The sequence below is a fragment of the Macaca fascicularis genome, chromosome 12 (genome assembly GCF_037993035.2).
Source record: "Macaca fascicularis isolate 582-1 chromosome 12, T2T-MFA8v1.1".
Taxonomy (NCBI): domain Eukaryota; kingdom Metazoa; phylum Chordata; class Mammalia; order Primates; family Cercopithecidae; genus Macaca; species Macaca fascicularis.
The window spans coordinates 133,615,052-133,627,078 of record NC_088386.1 but is presented as its reverse complement, the minus strand read 5'-3'; the positions used below and the strand labels follow the sequence as shown (position 1 = coordinate 133,627,078).

At 41.9% G+C, this 12,027-nt stretch overlaps 1 protein-coding gene across 50 annotated transcripts in view; it reads right to left on the bottom strand.

Annotated features, from left to right (window-relative positions):
- The window catches only part of LRRFIP1 (LRR binding FLII interacting protein 1), a 167,553-nt gene that overhangs the window by 59,744 nt on the left and 95,782 nt on the right, over positions 1 to 12,027 (bottom strand). For 21 of the 50 annotated variants that reach the window (XM_005574762.5, XM_074010591.1, XM_074010596.1 and 18 more), the window contains exons 4-7: positions 10,317 to 10,364; positions 8,555 to 8,599; positions 7,307 to 7,357; positions 4,548 to 4,586 (exon numbers count right to left, since the gene is read on the bottom strand). The exons of 24 other annotated variants lie outside the window; for them this stretch is intronic. In XM_005574762.5, coding sequence (XP_005574819.3) covers positions 4,548 to 4,586; positions 7,307 to 7,357; positions 8,555 to 8,599; positions 10,317 to 10,364 — 183 coding nt within the window. The remainder of the gene's footprint in view (positions 1 to 4,547; positions 4,587 to 7,306; positions 7,358 to 8,554; positions 8,600 to 10,316; positions 10,365 to 12,027) is intronic. 5 more of the 50 variants (XM_074010600.1, XM_074010604.1, XM_065526328.2 and 2 more) reach the window with 1 other exon arrangement.

The following is a 12,027-nucleotide window of genomic DNA, read 5'->3' as shown; positions in this document are numbered from 1 at the left end:
CGAACCAACCAGGTATAAGGTGAGCTTACTTGGTGGAGTGGGTGAATGACCAGCCCAGGACTGTACAAGTCCTAGCAGCTCCCAAACTGCATCCCTGCCCCCGTCCACTCCCCCACAGCTCAGGAGAGAACAGCAGTCAAGCTAACCAAGTCAGTAGGCTTCCCGTCGCATGTCACTCTTAGTCTTAAAGCAGCACCAAGTCCCTCTGCGGGGTGGAACATTTGGGCTTGGCGTGGCTGTTTCCTTGTCAGGCTCTGTTTCTGGTTTTATGGTGGCGCTGTGGACATTCTGCTAGCAAGTCGCCACATGCCAGGCCGATGGGTAGTGATTCGGTCTGAGTCAATGAGTTTTCAGTTCCTGGTTCAGGGAGGGTCTTTGAAAATTATGGCACATTGTGATGCTATGGGCCATAATTCAGAAGATTCAGAAATCATTTCTTTTTTTTTTTTTGAGATGGACTCTCACTCTGTCGCCCAGGCTGGAGTGCAGTAGCACGATCTTGGCTTACTGCAATCTCTGCCTCCCTGGTTCAAGCGATTCTCCTGCCTCAGCCTCCTGAGTAGCTGGGATTACAGGCGTGCGTCACCACGCTCGGCTAATTTTTGTATTTTTAGTAGAGAAGTGGTTTCATCATGTTGGTCAGGCTGGTCTCAAACTCCTGACCTCATAATCTGCCCGCCTTGGCCTCCCAAAGTGCTGGGATTACAGGTGTGAGCCACCGCGCCCAGCCTCAGAAATCATTTCCAGGCAATCTATAGTGAAATGCAAAAGTTCATCGTGGGGTATAGCCTCTACACTAGTTTTTCATTCATCCAGCCCTCCCACTTTATTTTTCAAAATGAAATCTGAACACATATTTAATACTTTCATAATGTGTCCTCCAGAATAAAGGAGAACGACTGTATTAAGTGGATGCCTATCATCCCTCTCTTCTCAGTTCCCAGCCCAGGTTCCCTTAAGTCAAAGCAAGGGCTTTCTAAACGCCCCTTAATTCATCTATAAGGAAATTTCTGCCGATTCAAAATAAGAACTGTCAAACATCAGAGACAAAACCAGCTCTCGGGACAGAAAAAGGAGGAGCAGTCTACACAACTGGTAAAAATGGAAGGAGATGCCATCAGGTTCTGGGCATGAGGCCAAATTCCAGACAGAAGTTCTGTCATGTGACCTTAAGTAATTATTTAATCCACTCGAACATCCGCTTTCTCAGCCGTGAAAATGTGCATAATAATAAATACATTACAAAGCCATCGTGAGGATTAAACGAGATGAAAATGAGTATCTCAAGCACCTAGAACAGTGCTCTCATGAAGCATGTGCTGACTGGGCGGATACCTGAATATACATGGAAGGGGCCCGGGCACGTGGGAGGTGCTGAATGTGGTTCCTTATTCAGGGGATGGGTGCTGCATAGCACATGTTTTGCAGCCATGACATTAAAGTAGAAAAAAATATTGAATTTCCAAACAGATTATAAATCCAGATTCATGAAACTTTGACTATCAAACTATATATTTATCTTTGCTATAACTCAAAACAAATCAAGAAATCAATTTGAAGTTTGGAAACAAAAGAAGTGTAGAAATCCTTCCACATTAAATTTGAGAACTCTATGAGTAACATTAAAACATTTCTGAAATAAATTAATAGTAAAAATCTTTGGAGGTTGGCAAGAGTTTTACTCAGACTAATTTCCTCTCATGTCTTCAGCAACAAGATTATTTGACATGAAAATGCATGTCAAGGACTTGCAAATTGTAGATCTCAATCCCTTGTTATCTCTTCAGAAACTAGATTCCAGAAGAAATTAATATAACAATGAAGGCTAACGTTAATCAATTTCAGATGACTTTGACTTTACTAATAAATGAGGAAGAGAAATGTATGACATAAGCAAGGCCTCTGGCTCTCCACTGCTGCTTATGAAACACACAGCGCTGCTTATGAAACACACAGCGCTGCAGAGGAACCCTGTCCTTTGCACTGCAGTTCTCCAGCTCAGCCTGCAGCGATGGAGCAGAAGGTGGGCAAGCCGGAAGCATGACAGTATCCTCTCATTTGTCACCTTTCCACTTACAGGCTTCCACGAAAACCCGGGAAAAACTGTTACTCTGCAGGAAAGCCTGCAAAGCAGTTTCCATGACCACGTCTGTGGTAATGGAATTCTATCATAAGGAATCTATTCCTGGGCTGTATTCCTTGAATGTATTCCCAAATCTATAGGATCTTGTTAACTATATCTCCATAGGGAGAAGAACTTTGACCTTCTTGCTAACTTGCTCCTCTTGGATGGTGTTTTTTGTGCTGTATTTAGATGGGTGGGGCTATTTTTACGTGGCGTAAAAGGGCAAGGGGCACTGACAGTTAACTGACCAATATTAGAACAAAAAGTCCACAGGCAGCATATTAACTTCATCTTAAGTTGGGTCTCTGATGTTCAACAAGCTTTGCTCTATTGTACTGTGTGGCTTTAAGCGGTACATAAGCTTGTTCACTTTGCTGGTTCCATGCTCCAAGACTGGGTCTCAGAGGGGAGTCCGCAGACCACCTGCTTCCTGGTCACCTGGCATGCTTCTCACAAGCAAGGGCCCCTGCCTAGGGAATCAGGATACTTAGAGAAAGGGCTCAGGAACATGCATTCTAACAAGCTCTCCAGAAACACTGCCATAAGAGAGAACAAAATAAAGAGGACATACATAAGTTAGTATTTTCTAATACAGGATAAATAAGATACAAGGGTAAATGCCCTATGAAAACGGTAACTTGTGACTAGTCCGAATGCTAATGACTACCACGCAGTGTTATCAAAACGTCTGTCACCTTCCCATTGGACCATGCAGAAGTCCCCTGCCAACTTTTTGGATTAATAATGTTAGATGTTTTTTCTCCACGAGTCAAAAGACAGAGCACATGTAAAGGGCATTAGAGATGGAAAACAAACAAGGAAGGCAACGTCAAAACTCTTGAGTTCGATCCCTGATGCATTCTATTGAATTTTTAAAAAGAACACCGAAAAAGAAATCCAAAATGTGTTCCTGACCATTGCTAACACATACATTTATCCTACTGGGGGTTAGCTCTTAAATAAAATTAACTTTGAATTTAACATAAAAAGAGTAATAATCTAGATTTACATTGCTAATACATTGAATTCCTTAAAGAACAGGGGAGTCGCTGGAGGTACAGTGTCACGGAAATGCTCTCACCTGCCAGAGTGACTTGAAGTGCTCTGTAGGTAACAGATACTCCGTGAAGAGCACTTTCTGAATCTAATGACCTGTCTTTGTGCTTTCCCCTGTCCTGATCCCCAAGCTACTCACTCCAGCCTGCATCTGTTAAGAGCAGAATAGCCGCCCCACAGGAGGCTCACGGCACCAAATATGCTATGCAGATGTATGCTACAATTTATTCATTATAATTGCAAACACAAAAATAAATTTTTTTTTTTTTTTTTTGGAGAAGGAGTCTTGCCTAGAGTGCAGTGGCACAATCTTGGCTCACCGCAAGCTCCGCCTCCCGGGTTCATGCCATTCTCCTGACTCAGCCTCCTGAGTAGCTGGGAGTACAGGCACCCGCCACCATGCCTAGCTAATTTTTTTTGTATTTTTAGTAGAGACGGGGTTTCACCGTGTTAGCCAGGATGGTCTCGATCTCCTAACCTTGTGATCTGCCCACCTTGGCCTCCCAAAGTGCTGGGATTACAGGCGTGAGCCACCGTACCTGGCCAAAAATACATTTTTAAAACAGGAATTTACTAAATAATTTTGAAATGCACTGGAACAAATGAAGCACAAAATGCTTCTGGGTAAAGTCCTTCAGGTGAAATAGTACATAATACGCTATAATAACTTTAGTATCAAATCACTTTAATGCTGAGCTGTGCTTTCTGGGGAGAACTTTTTCTTCCTTGAAGTATAACACTGACAGACTTTTAGAAAGCATAAGGCACAGAAACTGTCAGATACATATAAGAAGGAGTAATTCTGAGTTTAAAAGTCTAAAGCCTTAGTTTTTGTTACTGGAAGTAGGAGCTTTCTCAGAGAATATTTCCTGGCAAAAAAGTCAGATTGTACATTTAATTTGAATGGATATAGATTGGAAAATAATGTATTTTTCATTAGGTAAAATGACTTTACATTTAATTTTTTAAAGGAAATTTAGAGGCTTTGGGAATTCTTGATCTGATTTGAGTTCCTTGAAGGCAGACACTATCTTTTTCATCTTGGTATACACAGCTGCTAACACAAGGCATGGCAAACAGCTGGTGCTCACAGGCCACCTGGTGAGGGAGTGTTCATGCACAGATGCCTGGGGTCCTCCCTCCGGCAGGATCAGGGCTGCACCCTGGAGGCCCCAGGAGGAAGACTGCTCGCTCCGCAGGGTAAGCCTGCCCTCCTGGCCTCACAGCCCCCCAGGCAAAAACTGGAGACAAAGATGTACTTGGTTTTTTAGAAAAGCACCCAGGAGATTCGTGGAAATAGCATAGGTTATTATATGTCACACCACACAGTTAAGGTCACACAGCAAAGTATATCCGACCATCTCACCCAGGCGTAGGGACCCCCATACTCCAAGTCAGGCTGCGACTGTCAGAAGAAAGATAGCAGAAAAGAAAAACAACAGAAAAGAGAGTTGCCAAAAGTAAATTTAAAAGCTAAGTAAAACATAAATACAAGAAATCTTTAAAATCTTAACAAAAATACATTTTTCCATAATCTCTAGGATCTAATATGTACTTACAAAAAGAATTATGTCAGAATGGTAGCTACCATAGAATCCAGTAGTATTAAATAAACTTCCATGGAAAAGGTTGCTATAATTCAGGAAGTCTGAAACAGTTTGATAAATCTTATTTCCTCTTCTACATAATCCATTTTAGTTACATAAGGGAAAAGGTTAACAGATGGATTGTCATCAGTTTTTCAAAAAGGAAAATTAAAAATCTAGATTTTTCCAGAAAATCTAAAATCTAGAAATTCTAGAAAATTCGAAATCTAGATTTTCTGAGGAGGCATCCATACAAATGCCAGAATAGTATAAATCACTTCCCCACCTTTTTTAGGGTTTATCATCTTTTCTAGTTAAATGAAGAAGGCCTGTGTTTTCAGAGTCAATAAACAAAAGATACGATCTTAGAATCAACAATGTAAAAAGTTCATAATATTAAAATATATAAAAACAGTAGAAACTGACCCTGTATAGAAACAGAGCGAGATGAGAGTCCTCACTCTGGGGAGTGCCCTGCTCGGTGGTACAAAGGGGCAAGCATAGAGCCCAGGGCGCCCAGGGCACCCAGCACATGGAGGGCACGCAGGCCACCAGGCCTCTGAGCAGCAGGCACTGGCCTTGTTCCTAGGAACTGTGACCCCAAGCAGGCCTCTTCACTGCTCTGGGCTTGTTTGGTGCCTATAAATATTAGGAGGTTTGACTCTCATCTCCAGGATCCAAGTTCTTAAGTTCTGAGGAATCTATTTCTTTAGATCAAGTACACGATGGGAAAGTGTCATGTGACTGAAAACGAAAATCCCATCCACTTCCTCCCCATCTTATGTACTGTCCTAATGATGAATCTCCCATAGGGAATTTCAGCTCTTAAAACAAATGTACTTGATATCTTGGCAAAGAGTGGTGTCCAGCAGAAAGATGTAACTTATTTCTGGTTAAAAATCATTGAAAATGAAATGAATGCTGTTACATAACACCATCATACTCGTTCATATTGCAATTGTTTTCAACTCTTTGGGGTCAGGAGACCCTCTGAGAATCTTAAGAAAGTGAACATACTTTTCCCAGGAAAATGTAAGTGCATACCTCTTGCCTATAATTTCAGGAGGGTGTGGCTCTGAAAATGATGCATTTTGAGAGAGAGTCTGGGATTCTGTGTCTCTCTCCTCCTATTCTCTCTTGAACGCGTATAAACCAGGCTTTGCCCTCAACATTTCTGTTAAAAGTTCTCCTGCCAAAGTCACCGACATCCTCTATGCTGCTAAGTCTGAGTTTTCTCCTCTCTTGGTCACTCTCCCTCATCCTTGAAACAGCATTTTCTTCACTGGTTTCAAGGACTCAAGCTTCTCCTGGGCCTGCTCAACAGCCATGATGTCTGGGCCTTGTCTACAGACTTTGTTAATTGAGCTTTGCATTTATTATATTTTGGGTCCATAAATCTTCCCTCTTCCCGGGTGAGTGGTGTCAGAGGGTCCTGAGGTTAACAGTTACAACGGCATTCCTGAGGCTACATCTCAGGAGAAGGTTTTAAGCAGCAAGGAAGCCCTCAGGTGGGCCTCACATTTGAACCACAGCTTTTTGGCAAAATCATTACGGATCTGCTTCTGGCACTGCAAGGACAGTGACAAGGACAGAGTTGCTTCACAGCACAGCAACTCTGTTTCACCTCTGCATTTTATCATTACAAAAGGCCAAATTACACACACACTCAGCACATGTATAAGTCAAGGAATAATAGGATTTACTTGTCACAGTGAAGTAAAACAAGCCTTCAGCTCTATAGGGTCCCTAAGGATTAATAAAATGGAGTGGCTGCTTTGAGACTTATTTATTACTAGTGGTGAGATGTAATTTCAATCCCGTGGTAAAAGAAACTGACATGCTCAGATTAATCCACTGACTTAAAGCACTGGGCAAAACATAGTTTTTCTGTTTTACTTTCCCCAAAACTCACACTTTTTTCAAGTGTAATTATTAAGGTTTCTGGAATGTTTAAGGAAAAGTCCATATTTGTGTTGATTGACCATTAAGCCTATCAGAGGTGAAGAGATCTAATTATAACTGATACAAGGAAAAGCGGCTGAAGGCAGATCTTACGGATCCAGTCCTGGTCCAGGTTTTCAGCAGGCAGTCTATAGCAGCTGTGTGAAAACACTGCTCAATAATAATTAACTTACAGCTACTTTAATAGAGGCTCCAATTTTACCAGAAGCATGTGTGTCAGTGGATACAGACTTACTGAAGGGCAGATGCGCCTTTGCATTCCTGTGGAACACCAATGTGCTGAGACCACTGTGCTAATCAAGGCTTGGGAGCTTTGTGATGTGGATAAGTATTGAAAAAAAGACGACTTCATCTCGGGAGAAAGAAACAACCAACGTGCCTATGCATATTAATAATCTCTCTACAGCAACAAAGAAACATCCCCCACCGATTTGATTTTAAGTAAGCATCTCATCAGTTAAGTATTGACTATCAGACCACGGGGATAATGGAGAAGAAATCAGAATGCAGGGATGAGAAGGCAAAGGGCTTGGACCAGAAACTGTGCCATGCAAACTCCATCATTCTGGTTACTGACCCTCAGGCTTCCACGACTACCCACTGACATGCGCTCGTCTTCATCAGAAGCCTATTAAAAGAAAGGATGAGAACAACCGTGAAGTAATCATACAACATATGTGAAGAACCAGTGCCCAAGTCTTAGGGGGACGCTGGGAACTGACCCCACCCCCAGCAGTGGGGGGGGGTCAGCCGCCCCTGGACATCTCAGTGGACACCACAACTAGGTCCCCCACAACATGGCCTTTGTGGATCTCTGTCTGCTTATGGGCAATATGGATTTAAAGTAATTTCAGGGCCAGGCGTGGTGGCTCACGCCTGTAATCCCAGCACTTTGGGAGGCCAAGGCGGGCAGATCACTTGAGGTCAGGAGTTTGAGACCAGCCTGGCCAACATGGCGAAACCCTGTCTCTACTAAAAATACAAAAATTAGCTGGGTGTCATGGTACATGCCTGTAATCCCAGGTACTCAGGAGGCTGAGGCATGAGAATCACTTGAACCCACAAGGCAGAGGTTGCAGTGAGCCAAGATTGTGCCACTACACTCCAGCCTGGGCAACAGAGCAAGACTCCATCTCAAAAAAAAAAGTAATTTCAGGGCCAGGCACAGTGGCTCATGCCTGTAATCCCAGCACTTTGGGAGGCTGAGGTGGGCAGATCACTTTAGCCCAGGAGTTCGAGACCAGATTGGGCAACATGGGAAAACTCCACCTCTACCAAAAATACAAAAATTAGTTGGGTGTGGTGGCGTGTGCCTGTAATCCCGCTACTTGGGAGGCTGAGACATGAGAATCATTGAATCTTGGAGGTGGAGGTTGCAGTGAGCCAAAATTGCACCACTGTACTCTAGGCTGGGTGACAGAGCGAGACTCTGTTTCAAAAAAAAAAAAAAAAAAAAGTAATTTCATCCAAGTAGTATTATCTCACCGGTAATATAAATACACAGCATTGGTGTATATTACTATGCAAATTATTTATGGGTATTCAGTGGCACAAAAAGCACTACAGTTGTTATGAATATATTAATACTCAAAAATTTCTCAAACACACTCTCCTTACCAAATTTAGGTCAAAATGCTAAAAGCTGAGTTCATAGTCTTTATTTAGGTAATAATATCAGTATTCCATCATCAATAGTGTTAGTTAATTTCTTTAAGAGATGATATCATCATTAAGATATTATATATATTATATATACTTCAGTCACTACAAGTATAAATTAGAATTCAATCAAATTGCCTAAGTAATTAATGAACACGGTACTAACCGACGTGTTTCTTCTGGATCTACGAGAGTAGCGCTCACTGTCTTCCTACCAAAATAATGGAGGAAACAGTATGAAAATGTTAGAGACAGACGGACACAGGAAAAGTGCTTTAAAAAAGCTTAGGTAGTCCCATTGCAACATAATACAGCAGTTCTGATCTAAATGTCAAATAAATATTTTCTCTGCCTTCGTTTAAAGGCTTCAATTAAACCAGTGGGTAAAAACGTTTTTTTCTGGGGTGGGAGGTTCTTAAGCACAAAAATAATTGGGATACTTCATTTTTGTTGTAAAAACAGTGTCTGGGGCAGAAGCTGGGCCTTAATTTTTTTTAACCTCTATCATCTGGTCCATTTAAATCAATCTACTTTTCCCCTTACTTTCAGAACCTTACTCTCTTCAGGAATCAGAAGACAAATCATTTCCACAAAATATTCGAAAAGGATGTCACTCTTTCTACTATATATTGTGGATTCTAAGACACACATGGTTTTTCACACTTAGACATCTCTGAAGCTGGGGTGTATCTTATAATCCAAGTTGTTCAGTTATAATTAGCATTTTTTTCTTTCTCAGTGGTATATAAAACAACGATACAACTTCAAAGAATGTCTTAAGATTTTTAAAATTTTTCTTTTCTTTTTTTCTCTTATATCACCATGCCTGTGGACAAAAATGTCTTAAGGTTTAACAAAAATACATTTATGTCATGTAAGCCTAAAATGATGGTTTGCCTAGGCTGAATGTAATCATATTTCCAACAGAGTAAGTGTGTGCTCTTTATATTTGAAGAGATAACCTCTTTTATACCCAGTATGTAAGATGTTAGGAAATAATTTTGGATTTTCCTCAGATAATTTTATGTATAAGAAACATTTAATAGGACATTTCTATCCTAACCAGGTTCTCAAATGCTACAAGCATGTGATGAAGTCCACGGGGCCAGGCAATAAAGCAAAAGGGACAGGAAGAGGTGGAAGGACTCAGGTAGATGAACTAACGAGAAGGGCCAGGCCATGCTCTCTCGGGACCAGTGGAAAGCACACAGATTATCCCCCTTCTGCAGCCTCCCTATGTGGGTGCTGCTGCTTCCCGAGAAAGCCAGAAAGACAGGAGTATCATCGGGGCGAGCTAGCTCTCCATTCACAGGATGGCAGAGGGGCTGTTCTAGGAAGCAGGTTGAGAAGGTAAAGGAATTTTCTTACCAAAGACCAGTGGTTTCAGCAGGCACAGCGGACAAGATGAAGAGAGAACCCAACAGCAAATGCAGATAAAGTCTAAATGAGGGTGATGGGGCAGCTGGTCGCAATCATGAGTGAAGGAAATGGAGCATAATATACCTCTCAGGTTCCAACCAGAGCCTGGTGAGCTGCGATGCCAATGGGAATGTTCTCTGGAAAGTTCTCAAGCCAGGGGCGCATGCCCAGCCTGAATCCTGGTGGAGGGCCCTGTGCTCAAGGAGATCAGGGTGGCTGTGGTAGTGGAGACCTCCCCAAACCGCTGGCCAGGAGACATCAGCAGTCAGTGGCTACTGAACAGGCAAGACCAGGACTGTTTCTAAGCAGGCTGCATTTGGGGATGTAAACAATCAGAGACCAGATGCAGAAATCCCCGGAAGAAAATCTCTCAGTATTAAATTATGGTGCAATAGGAATCTATCTACATAGTTAAACTACATAAGAATTACATTATAAACCATTTAAGTCTCAACATTGTATTCAAATGGGGAGGGAAGAGTAAAAACAAAATTATATTCAAGGCCTACCATCCACTGCTCGATGTCACCCCATTTTGTATCCAGCCCATAATATTTCTATAGACAGAAGGGGAAAAAAATTAGGCAAGAAGTGAAATTTCTTAAAAAGGCAGTTGTCTAAGGCACTGTTCCGACATGCATTTCCAAACCGCCGTCCAGCCGCGCGGTGAAGGTAACACGCCAAGGCAAAGCAGTCAGCAACACACTTGGCTTCTACGCAGGGAGCCGCCACCCGTGCAGTCATGCAGGCTGTGAGCTGTGAAGAGAGATCCTCCCCGCCCATTCCATCCCGGCAAAGCAAGAGAGCCCAGGACGAAGCTTCCCCAGGACCAAGGGCCTCGGCGGAGAGCAAGACAGTAAAGCCGGCCCAGCAGCCTTCACGCCCCCTCAGACAGGCTGCTCATGCCTTCAAAGCAAACACGATGAAGGAATAAAACACCATCTAAGAGAAGCAGAAGCTCAGAGCCATTCCTGTGTTGGGACCTCAGGGAAACTGAGAGAAGAAGGGGAGAAACTGTGTGCTGACACTTGTTCTAGCTGCCTGGTGTCTATGCTGAGTCCAGGCCCATGAGAATTCAGACTTTGATGTCTTTGTAGCATGGACGGAGAGATGACTGCCACCCACAGAAGAGGCCTTTGTACAGAAGAAAAATATGCAGACCCACAAGTTATGCATGTCTGGAGATGACGTTAGCTCAGAGGTGTCCAATCTTTTGGCTTCCCCGGACCACACTGAAAGAAGAATCTTGGGCCACACATAAAATACACTAACGATAGCTGAAGAGCTAAAAAAAAAAATTTGCAAAAAAAATTTCATAATATTTTTAAAAAGTTTACGAATTTGTGTTCAGCTGCACTCACAGCCGTCTTAGGCCGCATGTGGCCCGTGGGTTGGACAAGTTTGCTTTAGTTTATACTTCCATGTTTTTATCTTGTTCAGTGGTCCAAGTTAAAATGAGAAAAGCAGACTCAGAACGGCTACTGCTGTCACTGAATTGGGGAATCCCAAAGGTAGGTGGGAACCCAGGTCATGGGCCCAAATAATGGGGTTTTGCTTTTCTGCTTTTTATTTAATTTCCAGTAAGAAAATCAAGAAACAACTAACCAAACTTTATATAACACAGATGCGAATTTTCTCTTTATACATTAAAATCTGATAATCAAGAGAAAAAATCAGACGCTAGACATACAAGACCATTTTTGAAATTATTTTACAATAACCAAAACATGCTGTTGCTATGTTTGGTTTAGTTTCATTTCAAAGTGTGGTCAGATTTAAAAATATGCAGTTCTCAGATGGTCTTACCTCTTTCTCTTAGAGATGATGGTAAGTAGAAAATTGGAAGAGCAAAAATTAGGAGGGAGAATTTAAAATGCTTTTAAAAATTCAATAATACTGAACTCTACTATAAAAAGGACATGAACCATATCTTTTTCTGTAAGTTATTCCCTTGGAATATAAATTCAGAAAGGAAATAAAAGCAAATATATCCTAAAGTCATGTCTTAACTTCAGTGTCAGGGAAATGCATCAGCTTAAAGCTATTTTGCATTCAATTAATGTTAGCACCTGTCAAGTTCCAGATTTTTCACAAGTAAAATATGATGCCATCGCTCCTCCCTATCTTGGCTCAACTAGAAAGAGGGAAGCAAAATATGTTTTTAGAAGGATGAGGGCTATATAAATTCACAATACAATTATTTAAATTCCAAAAGAAATC